At 39.1% G+C, this 22223-nt stretch overlaps 2 protein-coding genes across 9 annotated transcripts in view; one reads left to right on the forward strand and one right to left on the reverse strand.

The window, feature by feature from the left end:
* TMEM68 (transmembrane protein 68) overlaps positions 1–3495 on the reverse strand; it is a 48232-nt gene extending 44737 nt beyond the window's left edge. For 4 of the 6 annotated variants that reach the window (XM_025477760.3, XM_025477754.3, XM_025477757.3 and 1 more), the window contains exon 1: positions 3314–3454. The gene's annotated coding sequence lies outside the window, so the exon portion shown is untranslated. Of the gene's footprint in view, positions 1–2632; positions 2995–3313 lie in introns of those variants that run through there. The other 2 variants (XM_025477755.3, XM_025477756.3) reach the window with 2 other exon arrangements.
* Positions 3496–3518: 23 nt separating this feature from the next.
* Positions 3519–22223, forward strand: part of TGS1 (trimethylguanosine synthase 1) — a 40775-nt gene continuing 22070 nt past the window's right edge. For 2 of the 3 annotated variants that reach the window (XM_025477753.3, XM_049103771.1), the window contains exons 1-8: positions 3519–3819; positions 9189–9253; positions 11537–11697; positions 12036–12861; positions 15681–15798; positions 17270–17356; positions 19223–19394; positions 21272–21578. In XM_025477753.3, the coding sequence (XP_025333538.1) occupies positions 3716–3819; positions 9189–9253; positions 11537–11697; positions 12036–12861; positions 15681–15798; positions 17270–17356; positions 19223–19394; positions 21272–21578 (1840 nt within the window). In that variant the 5' untranslated portion in view covers positions 3519–3715. Of the gene's footprint in view, positions 3820–8322; positions 8396–9188; positions 9254–11536; positions 11698–12035; positions 12862–15680; positions 15799–17269; positions 17357–19222; positions 19395–21271; positions 21579–22223 lie in introns of those variants that run through there. The other variant, XM_049103770.1, reaches the window with a different exon arrangement.

A 22223-nucleotide genomic window follows, 5' to 3' on the forward strand; every position in this document is an offset into this window, starting at 1 on the left:
AGAAGAACCAGTATTCTCCTTCTGGGAGTAGAAACCTGCATGTCAAAGAGAGGGTTCAAGAAGAAATGAGTTATTCAGTTGTTTCAAATGATGCAGAGACGTCTAAGAAATGATCATTGATCACTGGCTTTTACAACACAGAGACACTAACAAACCCTGATAATTAAAAACTATTTTGATACAGTGGTGAATGAAAGACAGGGGGAGTAAATTCATGAAAAAGTAAGAGGAAATGAATTAGAAATAGCAAATATGGACAATTCTTCAAAGGAATGCTGATGCAAAAAGGAACAGAGAAGTAGTAACTATCTAGACAGGAATGTGGGTCAAGTTTGTTGCTGTTTTAAGATGAGAGAAAATATAGCAGTCTTTAATACCAATGGTAATGCGTCACAGGAGAGTAAGAAATAGACGATATAGGAAAGGAATAATTGTTGGAACCAGTCCTTGACTAGGCCAGAGGAGACAGAATACAGCGTCTAAGAAAGGGAAATGGGAGGCTCAGACAAGACTTACATCACTGGGTTATTAATTCATTTACTCAACATATATTTATTAACCAAATAGTTTGCCCTTGATAACTATTCTAAACACTAGAGGATACATCAGTATACAAAATCATATGAGAAAATATATGTAAAGGTCTTAGAATAATATGCCTGACACATAGTAGTCACCTGACAAATACCAGCTAAATAAAGATAAACCTCAACTGTGTTCATTCAAATCTCTGACACCAAGATAGTGCCCTAAAACGTGCCACTAAAGAACTGAAGAGTCTGAATAACAAGCTTTTGAGTTGATAAAATATTTACTTTTGATAATATGTGAACAGGGCTTTAGAATTTAATGAATGCAACTTCTTAATTTTGCAGAAACCAGTTAAAAAGAGAAAGCCAAGCTGACTTGCCCAAAGATACTAAATTAATTCAGTGAAGAACCAAGGACCAAAATTAAAACCCAATTCTCCCACTTCCAACTCTGGTTTTCATTGTAACTTCTTTAATATTTCTATTTCTCTCTTTTATGAAAAGGCTGAAAATATTAAGATTGCAATCTCTGTCTTCCTTCTACTTCTGCCCAGCCCTTTTCCCCCCTCCAATTTATCATATGCTATTATTTGACTCCTTACTAATTTACTTTAATCCAATTAAAAACTATAATTGTTGGGATGCCTGGGTGGCTCAGTGGTTTAGCGTCTGCCTTCAGCCCAGGGCATGATCCTGAAGTCCCAGGATCGAGTCCCACATCCGGCTCCCTGCATGGAGCCTGCTTCTCCCTCTGCCTGTGTCTCTGCCTCTCTCTCTCTCTCTCTCTCTCCCTCTGTGCGTCTCTCATGAATAAATAAATAAATAAAAATATTTATTTAAAAAAACTATAATTGTTAAAAGATGTTTTGAGGAAGATACAATATTTTATTTTATTTTATTTTTTTAAGATACAATATTTTAATCATCAAAATTCCAGGTCGTTTCCCATCTACAACTAAACACTGTGCAGCACATATAAAGAAAGTATCACCATGTTGATATTGACGGTGAGAAACATTTACTGTAATTGACTTTATACATTTTAAAATAAGAGTATTTCAAAAAGTAATAAATCAGAACAGAGGATTTTTGTTTCCTAGAAAACCTTCAGGAAATAAATCTATTTTAAAAACCCATTATCAGGACTTTTAGCACCATGAATGGCAGCAGATCCATTTCTTACTTTTAGTATACAGGCCACATCGAAGATATATTGAACATGCCAGTTAAACTAAATACTCACTGAAATAAAATTCATTTTCCCTTTTCCTTTCTGCATTTTTAAGAATTGTTTTACGAGGATTTAGGATTCAATTCTAATGAATAAGCATTCTACCTCAAACCAAAAGTAAAACCGGAGTTTATCCAATATAAATTAAATAAGTATATTCAGGAAACCTAATCATTTTATCTTTAAAACAGTACCTTGTAGACTTCAAGCTGCAAACTCTAGGTTCTATTACGAACTACTTTTCAAGGTTTCGTGGCTTTTTTTGAACCCCAGAACGTCCTCCAACTTCTAGCTAAAATCTTCCCCTCTGACAATTACTAGTCTACCTTTTTTTCTTAACCTACCCTCAAACCCCAGAGGCTGTACACCTACACTGGTGTATTTGTTGTTAATTGTGCACCACTCTAGCCCTGAGTCACTGAAAGGAGCCTATCTCAGACACTAAAGTGAGGCAGCAGCAGTAAGGACGTGGAAATAAACATTTCACTTGAAAATCCATCTTCCATTTCCATTCAATAGTAAATGCGACCAAAATAGTTGGGACTGTCTTAAATATCCGGATTTTAACTCAGTTTCTATACATTTTAACGAAGTAACAATGCCATTCCGGCATTAATAGCACAACCAAGTCCTAAATGCTCCAACCACCTTCAAGTTTGAACTTGTCTCTTTGAGGGAGCTGCGTGGACCGTCTCAACGACTAGCACACACCAAGTCCTAACTGCCTTTCCCACACCCAGCAGGGGCGGTCCAGCTCCCGACTTGCTGGCTCCGTGCCCTTGCATCCTCCCCACCCTGCACCAGCAGCTGCGGGCAGAGCCCTGTTTTAAGGCTGAAGACCCCGGGACCAAGGGCAGCGCCTGGGGCTTACAAAGCAGCTGTCCCCTAACACCAGTCACGGTGCACGAGAGGTCTGCGGGACACGGCTTCATCTGGTCCTTCCAGCAGCCCCAGGAAGCAGGCGCCAGTCGACGTTCGCGTTCTCCAGACTATCACGGAGGCTCAGAAGGGCTCGGTCGCTGGCCCGGATCCCACAGGTAGCGAAGGAGCATCACACCCGGACTCAAGCCCGGCGCGTCTGGAAGCCGCCTTAACCACCCATCTCCGCTGCCTCCCGAGTGCACACGCCCGTCATCACCGCGAGGCTCGACTCGGATCCGGGAAGAAGGTGGCCGAGCCAGCCCCGAGACCCCTGCCGACGTCGCGACAACCCTGCCCCGCCGCCCAAGCCGAGACCAAGCAGGGCTCTGGGGCGCGGGGGGGGCGGGGGATGCGCGGCGGGGTGAACCGGCTCGTTGTGACCCAGGCATATCCAGCGCTCCCCGCCTCCCCACCGCCCGGCCTTACACCGAGCACCGGGAAGCCCGGCCCGCCCGCCCGCCCCGGGTCCCGCGGGGGACTCCGGGGGCTGCCCGCCCCCCCCCGGAACCCCCCCGGAACCCCCCCCCGGAACCCGGAGCGCGGCCTGGGCGTTCCGAGCCCCGCGCCACTGACGAGCGACGTGCGCCCGGCGGGGAGGAGCGCGGGGAGGCCGAGATGAGGACCGACGCACCTCGGGGGCGAGGGAGCGGGGAGGGCAGACGCGGCTCGCTCTCACCCTCGAGCAGCGGCGGGAGCTCTTCGGTGGCTCAGCGACCCAGGCAAGAGGAGAAATTTCAGCAGCCGACTTCCCCGCCGAGCAGCCGGTGAAGAACAAGACGAACCACGGCTGCAGCCCGGACAGCGCAGAGTGTGACACCGCCTTCGCCCCGCCCCTTCCCGTGGGCGCCCGGAGCCACTTCCGGCGGCGGCTTCTCGGCGCCCTCCAGGCTCGAGCGGCCCCGGGCGGGTTCGTCACCCCTGACATCCCCTCGGGCGCGCCGGCCAGACCCCCTTGGGGCCTCCAGGAGCCGAGCAGAGGTCCGGACGGCCGGTGCCGGGCTGCCCCCCGCAGGGCTTCCTGCACTGAGGTAAAATGTGCTGCGAGAAGTGGAGCCGCGTGGCCGAGATGTTTCTCTTCGTCGAGGACCTGGAGGAGGATGCTGGGATCCTTTGCCTCTGCTCCAGGGCGTTTGTGGAGTAAGTCAGAGCCTATTCCCCTTCATCCCTGGCACAGTTGCTTCCCAGAAGCGTGGGCCTTGCAAACGACTCGGAATTGGGATCCCCGCCCCGAGTGTAAGATTTGCACAGGGTGATGTTTCAGGAAGAGCCCCCGGACCTCACGGACAGGTCGCCCACTGCCCCTAAGTGAAAGAGAACATCTGCTCTGTGGGCTGCTGTGGGGAAACGTGGCAGCTGGTTTATTCCGCTTTATTGCGGGGGCGGGGGGGGGGACGTTTTAAGATCAGGCGAATGAAATGTAAGATGAAATCTTAGTGGATGTGACGTCACAGGTTGAAGGCTTTAAGGTGACTTGTTGGTTGACATTTTTTAAGACCTTAAGTCTTAGTAAAGTGCAAATGCGCTTAAAAAGAACTTCTAATTACCCGAGATAAAAGACTTAATTATAATCACGTCAGTTTTGGAGCTATATTCTTGGAAAATACGTGTTTGAGGTAAAAATTGCCCTGCATGGAAGAGAGCCAGTGAATAGGAAAAAACGGACTCAAGGATTGGACTCTAGGGAGGCTTTCTTTGTCTTAGGTGTGTAAGTTTAGCCGCTTGGATCTTTATTTCATCCCTAGAACAGGTATTTCGACCCCAGTTATCACACAGGCTGGTGGTTGGATTCAACTTGTGGAAGCGAATTTTGCGTGCTAGACTTCTAATATACGTTACCGTGGAAGAATTTAAGTGAGAAGACGTTCTTGCTGTCGGTCGTGCTTTGTGGAGTAATCGGGAAATTGATCCAAAGGGAAATTAAACGCTATCTTTAAAAAGTATTGTCGTCTTTGTCTATATACATGCATATATTCACTCCACAAATGTCTCCTGTGCTTCCTTGTATGAGGCACACTGGTAGGCACCCGGGTGCAGGACACAGCCCTCCCTACACGCTTTGAGTTTACTTTCTAGCAAAGGAGGTCGATATTAAGACAAGAGTTACATAAGTATTTAGCTAAGCACTGTTGTAAGAGCTGTAAGAGAGAAGCGCAGCTATATATGATAGCAAAAACCTAACGTTTCTCCACAGATCACAGATTTCTTTGAGGAAGTAGCATTTGAAAAGATGTCTAAAGAGTGGGAATAAACTGGGGTATATTTGAGTGGGAGGGAGTGACGGGCAGAACTCTGTGTACAAGGAAAAGAAAAAGAAAGCCAAGGCTACACACTTACTTCTTAGCCTGAAGCTGGGTTGAGTCTTGGGATGGTCTTCAGGAAGCCTCCTTTCCAAAAAGAAGGAGAGGGAACCTAAGTTAGAAACTGTAAAAAGTGGAGAAAAATTGTCTTGCTGGACTCCTGCAAAACAATAATACTAGGTTTTAATTAAAGCACCTTTATTTAAAATACACTTTAGGGATCCCTGGGTGGCGCAGCGGTTTGGCGCCTGCGTTTGGCCCAGGGCGTGATCCCGGAGACCCGGGATGGAGTCCCACATCGGGCTCCCGGTGAATGGAGCCTGCTTCTCCCTCTGCCTGTGTCTCTGCCTCTCTCTCTGTGACTATCATAAATAAATTTAAGAAAAAAAAATAAAAATAAAATAAAATACACTTTAATTGCCATGCAAATCACCAATTACTTTGAATTTAGTCCTTTTTTTTTTTTTAAGATTTTATTTATTCCTAAGAGACACACAGAGGGAGAAGCAGGCTCCCTGTGGGGAGCCTAATGTGGGACTCGATCTCAGGACCCCGGGGATCATGACCTGAGCTGGAGGCAGACGCTCAACCACTGAGCCACCCAGGTGCCCCTGAATTTAGTCTTTTTGAACTAAAAGGTTCATCTTTTAAATTTCAGATAATTTCTTATGCATTCTTAAGACTTAAAAGCCCTACTTACTTTTAGAAGCTACATTCTGAATTCAAAATAGGTAAAGAGAAAATAATGGCTTTTAACTTTAGATCATTTAATGCCCAAATTATGACCCTTTAGAACGAAAAGAATGTGATCTTGGAATTATTTCTAATAGTCACTGAGAAGTCTTTGGGACTTGGAGACATGCTGGAAGTTCACAGGCTTATTTGTATAACCTTACCTGGTAGGGAAAAGGTCTCTTTCACAGTCTTAAAACAACAGATCAGTTGTTAGCAAAATTCTAGAATAGATTATTAAACGGAAAAAATAGTCCATGTAACAGAAAACAAAAAATGAGCATTAGCATAGGTGCCTAATTCCTTCTCAGTATTCAGTTGATTCTCATACTAAGTAAGGTTATTGTACACCTCTCCTCAAAGGCAGGAAATAAAACCTAATATCATAACTAATTTTTATTACCTAAGGACGTTATATTAACATCCTTAGTCTTATGAGCTGTAGAGTCATAATTCTATCTCATCTGCACATTCAGGTTTCCATACATTATATGTATGAAGAAAACATATAATTACAGTGTAATGGAGCTCTTAAAAATAATCTTTATAATGGCTCAGTGGTAACACGAAAAAATACCTTGTGTTAATTAAGATCTGAATATAAAATATCTACACTATTATTATAGTTATGTAAAATTTTGTTATTATGTATGAAGCCTAGAACAGAACATAGGTAAATGCTGAAATGGTAGAGTAGTAGATTTTTGTTATGAAATTGTTGTGCTATAGATAACAGGCTTTCATTATTTAATTTTTTTTAAGTAACTCATTTTAAAATAATTTCACACTTGGAAAAATAAGCAGAAGAAGAGTAAAGAATGGGTTCAAACTTAAAAACAAAAATCCAGAAACAGGTCAAAGAACTCCCATAGTCTCTCCCAGATTCACCTAGTGTTAACAGTTAACTGCATTTGCTTCATCTCTCCCTCTGCATACAGACACACGCGTGTGCCTCCCGACACAATCTTTAGTCTTTTTCTGAACCATTTGAGAGCAAGTGGCACACATGATTCCTGATCACTCCTAAACACCATTGTATTTTTCCCTAAAATAAGTGTATTCTCTTTCATATCCACGGTGGTGGATTTCCCCAGCTTTCCCAGCAGTGTTTCTCTTTTCCTTCTGATCCATAGTTCCTTTTATGTTTACTTACAACTTGTCAATCTCCTTTTGAAAAATTCCTCACTCGTTCCCTCCCTATCAAGACCTCAGCATTTTAAAAAATGCAGACCTTACTTCTGTGCTGACCTTTCTTAACTTGGGTCTACCTGACATTTCAACAGAAACAGGGCAAGCCATGCCTTCTTGGCAGGAATGTCACAGAAGTGATCCTGTGCTTGGTCCTGCATCACTTCAGTCACTTTCTATGGACCCATTCCACCACTGGTGACATTGACCTCTGTTAACCTAATCATGTTTCAGTCTCATAGCTAGCCCTGCTATAAAGTCAGTGGTTCCCCTTGTGTGTATTAGTATTTTGGGAGAAAGTACTCCAGCATTACCAATATCCTGTTCCTGCCTGAACCAGCTGCCTCTGAAGGTTGCCAAAGGATAATTCTCTATCTCTTGTCATTCTGCTTTTATTAGTTGGCATTCTGTATGGAGTGCTTTCTCTTTTCTCCCCATGTATTTGTTTATTCCTTTATTTACATGGACTCTGTTAACATGAACTCTGGATTGTTTATTAAAGTTCTATCTTATTACTCTCATTTATTTTGATGGTGATACTGTCTCAGTTTTAGCTGGTGGGGGCTCCTTGAGGTGGTTTGTGTATCATTTTGATGTGTCTCTGGCATTCTTTGACCTTCTCCTAATTGTCTGGCACAGAAGGTGACCAGGCTTATTTTTTACTCTCTGTGCTTCAACCTGGAGCTGCTGTTTCTCCAAGGAACCTTGGTTCCTTTTAGCAAAGTATAGTGTTCAGAAACCAAGACCAGAGTGCTCATTATGTTCATTGCTCTACACTCTCTCAGCAGACACAGTCAGTCAGGATGTATTTTACATACATACATAAATACATGTATGTGTGTGGAAAATCTTGGCTGTCATTATCCTCAGTACCTTTGCTTCACTTATTTTAACCAATCTTACAACCGGATTAGTTTTATCCTGCACCTGACACTTGGTGCCCTGTATCCTTGGGTGCTGGTGGACATACCCTTGATGTCCTCTGTGCAGCTGCTGGTCTCCCGCACCACCTCAACCCCCTCTCCATTGTCTAATGTTCTTGAAGGCAGTGGGCATGCTGCCAAAGCATGTTTGCATTTCATCTGCTGGCCTGTTTGCTGCCCTGCTATATGAGTCATTACCTACTTTATGTTTTATGAAGTATCAAAAAATAAACAGGAGGATAGTGAAATATATCAAGTGTACAAGAATTTTATTGTGTTCAACTTATTGTGGTTCCATTAGAAAAATTAGCTAATACTTGAGGATGGCCTTATGGCACTTCTGATGGAGTTTATTACAGCTGAATTTAATAGTAGGAAGATAATAGCAAAATTTTCTCCTTTTTTTTTTAAGATTTTATTTATTTATTCATAAGAGACGGAGAGAGAGGCAGAGACATAGGAAGAGGGAGGAGAAGCAGGCTCCATGCAGAGAGCCCGATGCAGGACTCAATCCTGGGACTCCCAAATCACGCCCTGAGCCAGAGGCAGACGCTCAACCACTGAGCCACTCAGGTGTTCCTTTTCTCCTTTTTAAGTGTTCTGCCAAATTTATTTGGGTTAAGTAATTTCCAATTTAGCAGATAGAGAAAAAATTTAGAAGTAGGTATGTAAAGAAAAGTTTAATCATTCACTGTTGAGATAGCTGGCTGGCTCATTTGGTGGAGCATGCGACTCTTGACCTTGGGGTCATGAATTTGAGCCCCATGTTAGGCTTAGAGCTTACCCTAGATGGATAGATACATAGATAAATAGATAAAATGTAAAATTGTTGAGGCTGAATTGTTTTATGTTTCAGTTTGATAAAATATTTAAAGAAGAACTTCTTTGGGGTTAGTCCCCAAAACAACTTTTGCTTAGACCATGAATATCTGTCTACTAGGCAATGGTAATGATACCTTGGCCTATTTGCAAAACGTAGGGTCTGCGTGTGGATTTATATGTATGTAAGATAAATCTTTCCACTTTTATGCTCACTTCTTACAGCAAATTTAGAGAACACTTCATTGTTCATGTATTATAAGATCAATTCTTTCCCCATACTAGAACTACCATTTAATTTTAATAATCAATAGTTATAAATGTTTCCCATGTGATATATTTTAAATATTTTACATGTACTATTCTTATAATAATTTAACAAGATATGTATTGTTGTTTCTTGTATATTACAGATGAGGGAAATGTATTAGCAGATTGCTTTTCTGTTCCTTAACCTTTTTAATTAATCTATGCTGCCTTGAACTTGCTTTTTTCTCAAGTTTATAATTTAATTTATTTCAGTATTGACTTTTAATTTGCTTTGCAGAGATCGAAAATTGTGCAATTTGGGATTAAAAGGCTACTATGTCAAAGGCAATGGTGACAATGCAGGTAATACAGTATAAAATGATATGGCCCTTCTTTTGCTCAAAGTAACTGTTATAATGCATTGATTTTAAATATAATTTGTTACAATCATAGTCCTTACCTTTTTTTATAACATGGCTCTAAAATCCCTATCAAAGCACATCTTTTTTTTTTTCTGTGGCTAGTTCGTACATGGACTTGAGGTAGCCTCTTTTGCTATAAGTAGCATTCCTTCTTGAGTTGTTGCCATTAGATAAGGCAAGCTGAAATTTGAAGCTTTGAAAAGTAGAGAACATATGTTTTTTTTTTTTTTCAGCAGAATTTTATTGTGTTGAAAGATAAGCAGAAGCACATTAAAATTTTCAAGAGTGTATTTGAGCTTACATATACAGCTCTGGCGGTGCCAGCTCCCTGCATAGGAGCACCACTTCAGGACAGGAGTTAGGAAAGAGGCTTTTATAGAGAAGATGTAGAAACAAAGCAAGGAAATTACTGATTGGCTGTGGCTTAACCATTGACCTCATTTGGGGAAGCCTAGTTGGCTGTTTGTGATTAGTTGTTTTTAAGTGTTGTTTTCTTAGATTTGAGTGCTTTGATTCTGGCTTAGGTTTTTGGTTTTCTTACATAGACAACAAAGGCCTTCAAGCTGCCTCAGTCTAATGACCTCCTTGTTTAGATACCTTAAGAATTGTATGGATAAATTATTCAGGATAAATGCCAAGTGAACATCCATAGTCTTCTGCCTGAAGGAAAGAAGCCACCATCTGGGTTAACTTTTCCAAGTAACAAATAGAATTTGTTAGGTACTTTGAGTTTCATCTAGTTACCTGAAAACTGTCTTACTCTCTCTCTCAGACTTCCCTCTATGACCCCATTTGTTCCTTCCACACAGATCTTTTTTGTTTATCTAGATAAAGGGAAAACTAGCAAGAGTTCTAGGCTCAAGTCAGTACAAGTAAAGCGTGTCATGTTACCTTTAAAACTCCTTTAGTTCTTGCAATGATGGAACAAATCACAGTTTCTTCAGTTGATCACTGAATGAAGTATTTGGTTTGTATTTCAATGTAATGTACAAATAAGGTTTCTTTTAGACACCAGGGCTCCTGCTGAACATAAAATATGCATACCAGGAAAGGAACATAAAACTTAGCACATTTGTTTTTTCTGTTTGTTCTCCTGTACTTTAATAAGTCCACTGAAAGAAATGGTGAGTGGAATCCTCTTTATTATTTATGTAGATATCTTTTTTTCCCCTCTTTGTTTTAGTAGAATTTATACACAGAGGATGTCTCTTCTTTAGTGTCCATTTTTGCTTTGTAAGATTCACCATTCTATTGCCTATGATCATTTAGCTGGAGTGCAGCTCATCCCTAATTGAATGCTAATGTATAAAGTAATATTTTTCTCACATTTTAAACGGTAAATGGAACATTTGAATGGCATTTTCCATTTACTGGTCTGATATATTATTATATAACTGTATTAGTATAAAGCTAAACTTATTTTGTTGTAATAAAACAGGTTTTCTGGGAGAATCAGGGATTTGAAAGGATCTTCTAGTTCAGTGGATCTCAGACTTTTAATAGCAGAACCCTTTCATTAAATCATCTTTCACACAGAGTCACAGAATAAAAATCCCAGTTGTGATTGAAGATTGAAATACCCATGAAGGGCCTAAGGACATACCTTTCACCTCTCTTATTACTAGCTCCTAAAATAACTCCACAAATCATCGTTTTAAATTCACTGATCTAGTTTAGTAATACTGCATATAAGGAATGTAAAAATATGTTTTTCCTGTGGTTTTTCTGCCATGTTCCCTCTTATATCCTCAGTACTTTGCACAGTGCATAGCACAGAGGAGGTGCTCAATAAGTATAAGTTGAATGGGTAGCTGGTGGCAGGCAGAGGCAGACTAGAAGTTATCTCTTGATTCTTAATTGGCTTTTTTTTACTAGTCTATATCACCCCTTAAAAATCATAACATTTACATAATTCTCAGGTTCCTCTTTTAAAATGAGGATGAGGGGCCTGGGTGACTCAGTTGGTTGAGCATTTGGCTCTTGATTTTGGCTCAGGTCATGATCTCAGGATCCTGGGATGAAGTCTTGACTTGAACTCCCTGCTCAGGGGGGAGTCTGCCTGTCTCCCTCTTCCTTTGCCACTCCCCCTGCTCAGGTGCATTTGTGCTCTCTCTCTGCTTTCTCGCATGTGCAAATAAATAGATAAAAATAAAAAATAAAATGAGGATGAAAAAACTGGCATCTACATTTTCTCTAAAATGAAGCTAACAAATCCTGTCTGTAGGAGACCACGCTACAGAAGAGGAGGAAGGTGGTACTGCAGAGTCACATGACAGCAAAGGCTTAGGCCTAGATGAAAATGAACTTGATTCTGAAGCTGAACTCATGAGAAGTATGGGACTACCACTTCAGTTTGGTGGGATATCTGCACATAAGAATTTTGAGGTAAGTATGTTACTTATATGTTTCTTCATTTACTTCATAAAATACCACAAAGAATTTTTTTATCCTGTCTAATATATTCATAAATTAGAGCATTCCACCTCTTTTCAAATGTACATATTTATAAATTAATCAAAAGTATAAATTTTGATATATGTCCGTTTGTGATTTTTTCTCCTGGAAACATAAATAGTAAGATTTAACTTGTTTGTGTAACTAAAAACCCAGGATGGGGATTTGACGATATATTATTTAATTTAATGTTTAAAATAGACTTTGATTCTGCTTTCTTTTACAGTTTATGAGGTACATTTTACATTGTAGTTCTTTATCTTATGTAGGTGTCTATGAATACTAGAAATAAAGTTAAAATAAAAAAGAAAAAGAAAAAACACCAGAAGAAGTACTTAGATGAAATTATGAGAGAATCTTGGAGACAAGATTATGAAGAAGATGACATACTGGCTTCAGACGATCCATCTTCAGTTGAACAGTATGAGAGTACCAAAACATGTAAACTTAAAACCAAAGAAGACATTGAAACTGAAAATCTTCCTGTTGAAAATACATTATCTCCAAAGCTAGAAATTACAGAGAGGTGGGAAAAGTATTGGAATGAATATGGTGGAGGACTATTATGGCAAAGCTGGCAAGAAAAACATTCAGGTCAGACACTATGTTCTGAACCTTGGAACATTCCTGATACAAAGGAGGAATGGGAGCAACATTATAGTCAACTTTATTGGTATTATTTGGAACAGTTTCAGTATTGGGAAGCTCAGGGTTGGACTTTTGATGTCTCACAAACCTGTGAAACAGATACTTGTGGCTCTAAGATAGAAGTTGACAGTGAGAAAGATGAAAATTGCATGAAGGCAGACTTACTGTCCTTTCCATCTCCATCTGTTACGATTGATAGTGAAAGCTCTAGTTCCAGTGATAAAGAGCATAACGAAATCCTTGGTGGAATTAGTCATATAAGTCTGAATTCAGAGGAAGTGGAACAGAGCCAGTTAGATTCTTCAGTAAGTTGTGATGGACATCAGTGGCTAAGTGAAGTCAGCAGCAGCAGAGAATGCCCTGCTTCTGGCCAGAGTGAACCATGCAATAGAGGAACCAAGGACAGCAACTTGTCTGGGAACAGAAGCACAAACCAACCAGCTCCGGGTAAGATAGCCCAAGATTTATCCTACCAAATAACAGGAAAATTAACCTACATTATCCTTAATGGTAGGGTTGCACAATGCCAACTACATTTTATGGTATAATATGATTTAATGCATATATCGCAAGTTGTTTATTACCCTTTCATATAAATAATAAGAATATTTGCTTAGGGTTCTCAAAAATCTTGTCCTGGGATACCTGGGTGGCTCAGGGGTTGAGCGTCTGCCTCAGGCTCAGGGTGTGATCCCAGGGTCCTGGGATCAAGTCCCATATCAGGCTCCTCGCGGGAAGCCTGCTTCTCCCTCTGCCTATGTCTGCCTCTCTCTCTCTCTCTCTCTGTCTCTCTCTCTCTGTCTCTCATGAATAAAATAAATAAAATCTTTAAAAAAAAAAAAGTCTTGTTCCTTCCACTTGTACGCTGATGGCCAGTGAATTAAAACTTGAAACTCCCTCGAGAAATTTAATATAGAGTGAGTGTGTAACTTCTAAAGTTGCTTGGAGCAAATGAATTTATAAGAGCCATATTAGAGAATGGTTCAGAGTACACAATGGACATCAGGCAAATCTGATTGTAAGTCATATCTGGAATTTATTTCAAAACAAATGGAAGTCTTGCTCTGTAGGGAATCTCAACAGGGCATGTTATTAATTTATAATTGGAAGGATTGACTTCAGGATTCTTATAAAATATCCAGGATAAGGAGCTTGAATGACTCCAGCCTAAATGATTTAAAACAAAGCAAAACAAAACCTATCATGGAAACTGGTGTCTAAAGAACTAAACAAAGGACTAAAGAAAGCCAGTGAGCCGCGTGTTAAGAAAAGTGAGAGGTTGGTAAGAATGCTTTTGCTGGGGACAAGAATTCTAACTGATGGCACTAGGAAAACGAGAGAAAGTTTTTTTTTATTTCTGAATTTCCTGAAGGCCACTAAGAATGTCTTCCTGGCATTCTTGATGTTTGTTGCTAAAAAAATATATTTGTAATATAGGACTTTCTTCTCAGACTCATTCCTATATGAAGCAAAAGCTTTTGGCCTTTTTTTTAACAATTGGTTTTGCTTTGCTTCTCAGATTGCTGATCTTCATCCAGCTGAGAGGTTCCTTTAGAGAGTTAGTAAATTGCTCTATTTTTTAGTTCCTTTTGTCTCTGTGCTTTTCCAATGGAGCTTACTTAGGTATTCTCATTCCTTTCTATTTTGGTGTTATTATCATATTTTTTAATGTGATTATTTTATATTAGTCTTTTGATATTGTATACTTTCTTGATTACTTTCTATGCTGATTTTGACCATAAAACTTGAAATATGGGTATTGGCCAATGTATTGGCTCCTGTCCTTATTCCTTCATGTTATTCCTTTAATTATCTTTCCTTATCTTCCTATTTTTTGCCTTTGTCAAACATAGTAAACCTCGTAGTTTGTACCTTTTGTTGCCTATTTCCTAACTAACATGTATAGATTGGCCATTTCTTTAATTAGGTCCAATGAGTATCATCAGGATCAGTCTGGGAATCTAGGTTTTGATTTGTTTTAGATCCTGCCTTGAGATCAAAACACAAGGTATAGGGGCATCTGGGTGGCCCAATTAGTTAAACATATCCCTTCGGTTCAGATCATGATCCAGGGTCCTGGGATTGAACCCTGAGTTGGGCTCCCTGCTCAGGGGGCAGTCTGCTTCTCCCTCTCCTTCTTCCTCCGCCCCGCATCCCCCATGGGCACACTGTCTTTCTCTCAAATAAATAAATCTTAAAAAAAAATTACACAAGGTATATATCACATTTCTATGTAAGTATGCTTTCTACTATTAATGGTTGGGTACTCTCCTGAAATAGTCTATGCCCACACACTTAAAACTTCCCACTATATCTACACTGCAGATAGTTCTTCATTGCCAGTCCCACTTACTGGCTTCATGCCAATCTGAAGAAAAACCGGTGCCTCAGTTGGAGCTCCCACAAGTTAAAAATATTCTTTTAAAATGGTGGTGTTTACCCTACTGTTACTTTTGATTTAAGAGCTATATTAGAGGTAATTTATTTGCTTCTTAATAAGGAGAAATCATTTTTAATCAATGTATTATGCTATCTTCAGCATGATTTAAGTTAAAATCCATCAAAAAGTAGAATGCCTAAGTCACTCACTCAGATAAGCGTCTGACTCTTGATTTCAGCTCAGGATATCATCTGAGGGTCATGAAATTGAGCCCTGAGTTGGGCTCTGTGCTCAGCAGAGTCTATTTGAGACTCTCTCTCCTCTCCCCCTCCCCCGCTTCCCTCCCTCTAAAATTTTTTTTTTTTTAAGATTTTATTTATTTATTCATAGACACAGAGAGAGAGGGGCAGAGACACAGACAGAGGGAGAAGCAGGCTCCACGCAGGGAGCCCAATGTGGGACTTGATCCCAGGTCTCCAGGATCACACCCCGCAGGCGGCACCAAACCACTGCGCCACCGGGGCTGCCCCCTCCCTCTAAAATTAAAGTTCCATCAAAATGTGGTAACTGTTCAGCTATCACAAAACTAACTGTGGATTAATTTGTGTAGATTTGTTTGGATAGCTATGAAGAAAAAGTTTTAGATTCCTTTTTAAATAGTTAAATGATAGAAACTTTTAAACTTTGATAGACATAGCTACCGTTTTTTTATGCTCAGAGTCTACATGGAGATAGACAAAATAGGTAGATGTGGTCTGGCACTGTGCCTGATACGCATGTAAGTTCATTGCAGGAAAGTGACAAAAATATTTTGATAGCCTTTGCAAAAGGCAGAAGAGTTGTCAAACGAAAGGGAAAATCCACTACAATATCTCTGCCTCTTTAGATTCACAGGACTCTTCAGAAGCAAGCACAATCAAAGAAAGACTACACCCCAACAGTATTGATGGAGATGAGAGTGAAGAAGATCCACCTGAACGGAAGCCAAGCAAACTCAAGAGGAGGCAAGTTGCATATTACCTCTCTCTCCACAGTAGGGTAGCATAAGCACTTGTGTCCATGAGGGAGTGGCTGTGAAGCACTTGTTATATTACAGTACGGTTAATCCCGTGAGGAGAAAACATGAGATGTATTAGCGAGACCTGGGCCTAGGAACACCTGCAAATCCCAACTCTTACTCTGCCAGTTTCTCATTTCTAGAATGGAACTGATGCTTTTTTAATGAGCTCATTGGGAAGACAAGAGCTAGCATGTAATTATATCTGACAGTAGATATCAATGGATGACAGTTTTTAACTGTATTGGTAGATATGGTTTGTCTCAAGGAAGTTCTATTTTTTTTTCCAAAAGTCTGCGCATATATTATCACAGAATTTTACTGCTAAAATAGACCTCAGAAGTATGTAATCAAATGCTCTTAATCTATAGATAATAATATTAAGACAAAATGAGCATAAGTGCCTTGCCCAGAGTTATATAGCAAAACAGTGGCAGCTCCAGGTCTAACACCCAGACCGACCCTTCTGGAAGCAGTGCTAGTATACTGTTGATATGTAAAATTAAACAAGTGACAAGTTACATAGATAGGATATGGTCAAATGCTAATTCCATAAAATAGAAAGAAAGGATGGATATTATAGAACTTAGATGTTAGCTAAAAACATTTTATTTCTTTGACAGGATATGAAATGTTCCACTTAAGACTTTTATGTTCTGTACAGCTTGTAGAAAAACAATCTACAAGCTTTAGAGGCTCAGTAACTTAGTATATACATAAAAGCATGCCTCCATTGTGTTCCCTTCACATAGTATACAATGCTTGTTAATTCCACCTTTAGTTCCCAGAGGCAGAGACTATGTGGGTGGTGTATTCACATTTCCGGAACCTAATAGGTCCACTGTAAATGTTTAGTGGCCTTAATTTGTAGAAATTATTTCTTACCATTTTTTCTTACTTGGTACTGTCACAAAGTAATAGGGGTCAGGAAGGCATCCCCAATAGATCAATGATCATGGGTTACTTATCACTTGTATCACAACCTTATTCTTCTTAATATATTTTTTTTTTTTTGTAATTTTTTTGGTTGGCTTGATACTTCTCAAATGTTTTGCCATTTTTAAGGAAGACTTCTAAAAGTAGCCCTCTAGGAGATTAGTTTAAGGCTACAGCTTTTACAGGTATTTTTCCAAAGGTGAATGGAGAGATCTGTGTCAGAGAGATCTATGTCTGTACCATGTTCAAGAATAGAGATAATTAGGATTTAGGTGCCTGTTGCTGTGTTCCAGACACTCCTGGGTAACTGGAAAATCTGAGTAAACTATTCTTTCCTTTCTTTCTGGATTTGTGAGCTGTGGTTGATTGTAGTAATAGGAAAGTGTATGTAGGTTGACTATGTATCTTTTTGATACTTACCTGAACTGGTGGGCTCTGGACATAATGGCTTATCACTGTTTACCTTTTGTTTATTTGTTTAGCCATGAACTGGACATTGATGAAAACCCGGATTCAGACTTTGATGACAATGGTTCCCTTCTGGGATTCAAGCATGGCTCAGGACAAAAGTAATTATACATAAATACAACATAAATACTATTGTCTGAAATTTTAACACTTCAGCTGTTTTCAAGTTCTCTGATATTCAGTAGCTAATGATGGTTATAGAATTGATACCATTTGAGATGTTACAGTTAAAACATTAACCTCTCTTACAGAGAGATTACCACACATTTGATATATTCACATGTATTATTAACTCAGTTGTACTTCATAGCAATCCAGTATCATTATTAAAATTTCATGAATAAAGCAACTGCAGCCCACAGAGCTTGTGACTTAGGATCATATCAAGGATTCAAGCCAAGCTCTTGAGACTTCTAAGTGTGGTTCTCTTTTTCACCTTGCATCTCATGTATCTACCTCTATACGTCTGACATGTATAGCAAACATGTCATGAAAAGTTCAAATCTGAAGTAGCCTTTTTTTTATTATGAAAACATTAAAACTCAAAACAGAAGAAAGAGTAAAAATCTTTCAAAGCACTCCTCAGAGGTAGGCAATGTTTGGCATATATCCTTCCTTGTTTACTTGTGTGTTTCTATGATTATGTACATATAAATTGGTTACTCCCTTTTCATAAAAACACAAAAATAGAATCATATTATACTTGTTTTGCAGCTTGCTTTTTTCCCCCTTAACAATGTACCATGAACATCCTGATTTATCAGTACATGCTTATTTATCTAATCCTTGTGTGTGACTTACCCTGTATGTACCTCTAGGTTGTTCCTAAGATCTAGGCATATGCCCTTGAGGTTCCCCACAAGTTATTATGTTTACCAATGTTTCATTCCTACTTACTGCTGTATTCCACTATGGAAGTATCATAGTTTGTTTAACCATTCATCTATTCAAGATCATTTGGATTGTGTGTGGTATTTTGCCAGGACAAATAAAGCTGCTGCGAATGTTTGTATACAGAAAGTATAAGTTTTCTCTAGGATTAAATGCCCGAGCATTAAGTACAAGAATATTGAAGGGTTTATTGCATATACCATGAAGACTGAACTGAATAGTTAAGGCTCATTAAAGACCTACCATCTGTGTCAGCTTGTACCAGTGATTTAAACAAATATTATGGTCTTTGATGTTTCTAAGGGGTGAGACTTTGTTAGTTATGAAATCTTAACTGATACCTACATAATATGAAGGCAGCAAGAAAAGGACATAGATCTAAAAATTGACTTCTAAATTGAATCCAGGGACTCCTGGGTGGCCCAGAGGTTGAGCATCTGCCTTCAGCCCAGGGCATGATCCTGGAGACCCAGGATCGAGTCCCGCGTCAGGCTCCCTGCATGGAGCCTGCTTCTCCCTCTGCCTGTGTCTCTGCCTCTCTCTCTCTCTCTCTCTCTCTCTCTGTGTCTCTCATGAATAAATAAATAAAATCTTTTAAAAATAATAATAATAAAATAAATTGAATCCAAATTATTAGTTCAGAAATACATGCTCATAATATTATGAATATTTTTTAAACTATTAGTTATCTCTCCTTTATGGTACTTAAAGGCCGTTGCAGTTGGTATCATCTCACCATGAGAAAAGATAATATTTCCCTCATGTGCAGTGGGGTCATATTTTTCTGCAATTTTTTTACTACGTTTTACTACGTGGTATATGCTTTCTGTTACAGATAAGGTATTTGATATCCTCAACCGGCATTTCACATTTAGTTGAAAATGAGCATGGAACCAAGACCTTAAACTCCTCTGCATTCAAACTTTATTTCTGACTTTTGTAATTTAGAAAAATGAAATTAATATGGTGGTTGCTAGTAGAAAAATAGTGAAAATTGTCATTTTTATTCTTTTCTTGTAAGAAAACAAACTCATAGAACTTAAGGTTTGAGTCAACTTCCTTTGGTTTGGCCACAGATACGGTGGAATTTCAAATTTCAGTCATCGGCGGGTCAGATACCTACAGAAGAATGTAAAGTATAAGTCAAAGTTCCTGGACATGAGAAGACAAATAAATATGAAAAACAAACACATTTTCTTTACTGAAGAGTCAGAAAAAACATTCAAAAAAAGCAAAACTCTGACTAAGGTAGGTTTACATTTTGTCGTATATTTACAGATAGAATTTATTTTGTAAGCTTGACTCCTTAAAATTTTTTTCAAGTGCAGCCTGGGTGGCTTAGTGGTTTAGCACCGCCTTCAGCCCAGGGTGTGATCCTGGAGACCTGGGATCAAGTCCCACATCAGGCTCCTTGCATAGAGCCTGCTTCTCCTTCTGCCTGTGTCTCTGCCTCTCTCTCTCTCTCTCTCTCTCTCTCGTGAATAAATAAAATCTTTAAAAAAAATTTTTTTTCAAGTAAAAATCCTATTTCTACCAGATATAAAAGTACCTAAAATTCTCTTCCCCTTGCTTCCTAAAGGCATATATCATGTGAACCAAATTCGAAAAAGAATAAGTTGGCAATAATATGAAGAGGGGATGTTTTGAAAGCTACAAAGTATCAGTGTCTGGGAAGATAAATAGGTAAAATTGCCTCCTATACACATAGTAACAGTGAGAATTTCTCATCTGCTTCAGGCTTAAGTAGGATCCTGGAAGTCAGTTTCTGGTCCAGCATTAATTGTAAGCCTTAATTTTGAGGTCATCAATCAAACATTGCACTAACCAGTTCATCCTAATAGTTTCATGCTAATTTAGTGAATACACTGCTAACTGGAATATTCATGCCCCTCTCTGGGACTCTGCTGTTACCTGCTGTCCATGCACTTGAAAAACAAAAGTAATTAGAATTATTTTTGGTTGATGAGTGATAATTCTCCATTATAGGAGAAAAAAAATACTTTTTAGTGAGCAGAACCTTTGTGTCAGTTACTTTTCTAACAGCACCTTTGAGCAACAAAACAAAAACCTCCAGACCTGGTGATGACCTTGTTTTACCTTTAGGATACATTATCTTTCCCAGCGTCAGCATTCTTCCAAAACCTGCTACATATTTATAGCTGGATTTATTTGTGTTATATTTTGGATTGGTTGGTCACTGATAATATTCTAATATTTTAGCGGCCCACGTTATATCTGGAACACATTTCCCAATATCAGACCAACCAGTCTTAAAGAACGTCTTATGTATTGGTTGGATGTGATAGTCGCCATATATCCCTCTGTAGACAAAGAGCAAAAACATAACTGCTAAGTATTGCCAAAGAAAAAAGAAATATGGCTGTTGTGTTTTTAGATATCTGACTGATGTATAGTCATAGCCCCTTTGAAGATTCTGGATTGTTGCCTGTGCTCATCTTCCAATTTCCTAACTCATGGGAAGATCATGAAGATCTGTTATGAAAAATACTCTTGTTATAGAAGTTTGCAAGGAAGTACATATCATCTGTTAACACCTTGTTAACATTTCTGAGAAACCCAGTTTTTAGAAATCATTGTACTGACTCTACTGCTCCATTAAAGGTTAGCTTGCATTCTTTCTAAGATTAGCACTGTTCTTTTTCTTACAGAGAGATGGGCACTTAATCTTTTTAGAGTTTATCTTTGGTGCAGGGAGTACAATTTATCATAGGCTGGGCCATTGAAGAAAGGTCTGTATAATTTGTAAAGCTAATATTAGTGACTCAATAAGTAGGTACATTTGTAATAATATCATGTTATGTTGTTAGAAGCCTTTGTGGAAAGCTACTGGAACAGTTCAGCTTTATCCTCTTAGTGTTCATTGATTACAGGAAAGTCATCGTTATATGTTTAATCTGATGTTTTCTTCCTTTTAAAGAAATCTTTAATAAGGTCATGGTATGTCCAGATACTAACGTGCAGTTAGCTCAGAATTCTGTATAATTAGCTTGTGTAATATAGTATACTTATCAGAGTTAATAATTAGAACATTTTCTCAGTGAGATCCAAATGGTAAAGCAGGTATAATTTGGAATGAATTCAAGCCTGTGACGACTTAATTTCAGGTAGAAAAATTCCTAAAATGGATTAATGAACCAATGGATGAGGAAGCATCGCAGGAGTCCATTTCTCATGACAATGTACAAGACACGTGCACAAGCAGTGATTCAGAAGAACCAGAAATGTCTGTTAAAGAAGGTGATGACCCACTGCAGACAAATAATCCAGAGCCTGAAAAGTGTAATGCCACGTCTTCAGCTGGTGAACTTGAAACAGAAAAAAATGAAGGAGACAGCACGATAGTAATTATTACAGATAAGGAAGATGGTATTACTCAGATTACTCCAGACTCTCTTCAGGTAGAAACTGAAGGTAAGACTAAATATGCTTCAACCTGCTGATGAATTTAGATAGTGTGCTTCCCTAGTTTTCAGTTCTGAATCATCTCTACACTTAAGGATTCACTGCTGTTTATTTCTTAGAGGGCACAGTAAGTGTAAATGTGCTAGTAGCTATGATTTGGCACAGAACACTATACTTTTGGTTGATCAAGCATGATAAAATAAAAGGCCAGGCATGTGGGAAAACTGAGTACCTCTGTCTATGCCATTAAGATTGGTCTCTGCCGCTGCCCTCTTCCCTGGGCTAAAGGTAGCTAGCTGGAAGTCCCTTTTATCCCTCTTGAAATTTGGTTTTTCCCTGGTTTTCCTTTTGATTAATTTATTTGCTTATTTATATATTTTGTATTTTATGGTAATGGTTGTTGGTAGTAGTAGTTTGTTATTTGGATGGCACCCTGACATAAGGTATTTGTAGTAGTTGCTTGAAATGAATGGAGAATGGAGTCACATTTTCACTTTATGCCCTTTTGTGTACTGTTTGATTGTATTCTACAGCAAATGTTCTTTTTTAATTTATAATTGTATTCACTGGAACATTGAAGCTTTTATGAGGTAGAAATTTTCATTTGACATGTATTCATTTTTATCGATGAATGATTTCAGACTTAATCTAATG

This window comes from Canis lupus, chromosome 29 (genome assembly GCF_003254725.2).
Source record: "Canis lupus dingo isolate Sandy chromosome 29, ASM325472v2, whole genome shotgun sequence".
NCBI lineage: Eukaryota > Metazoa > Chordata > Mammalia > Carnivora > Canidae > Canis > Canis lupus.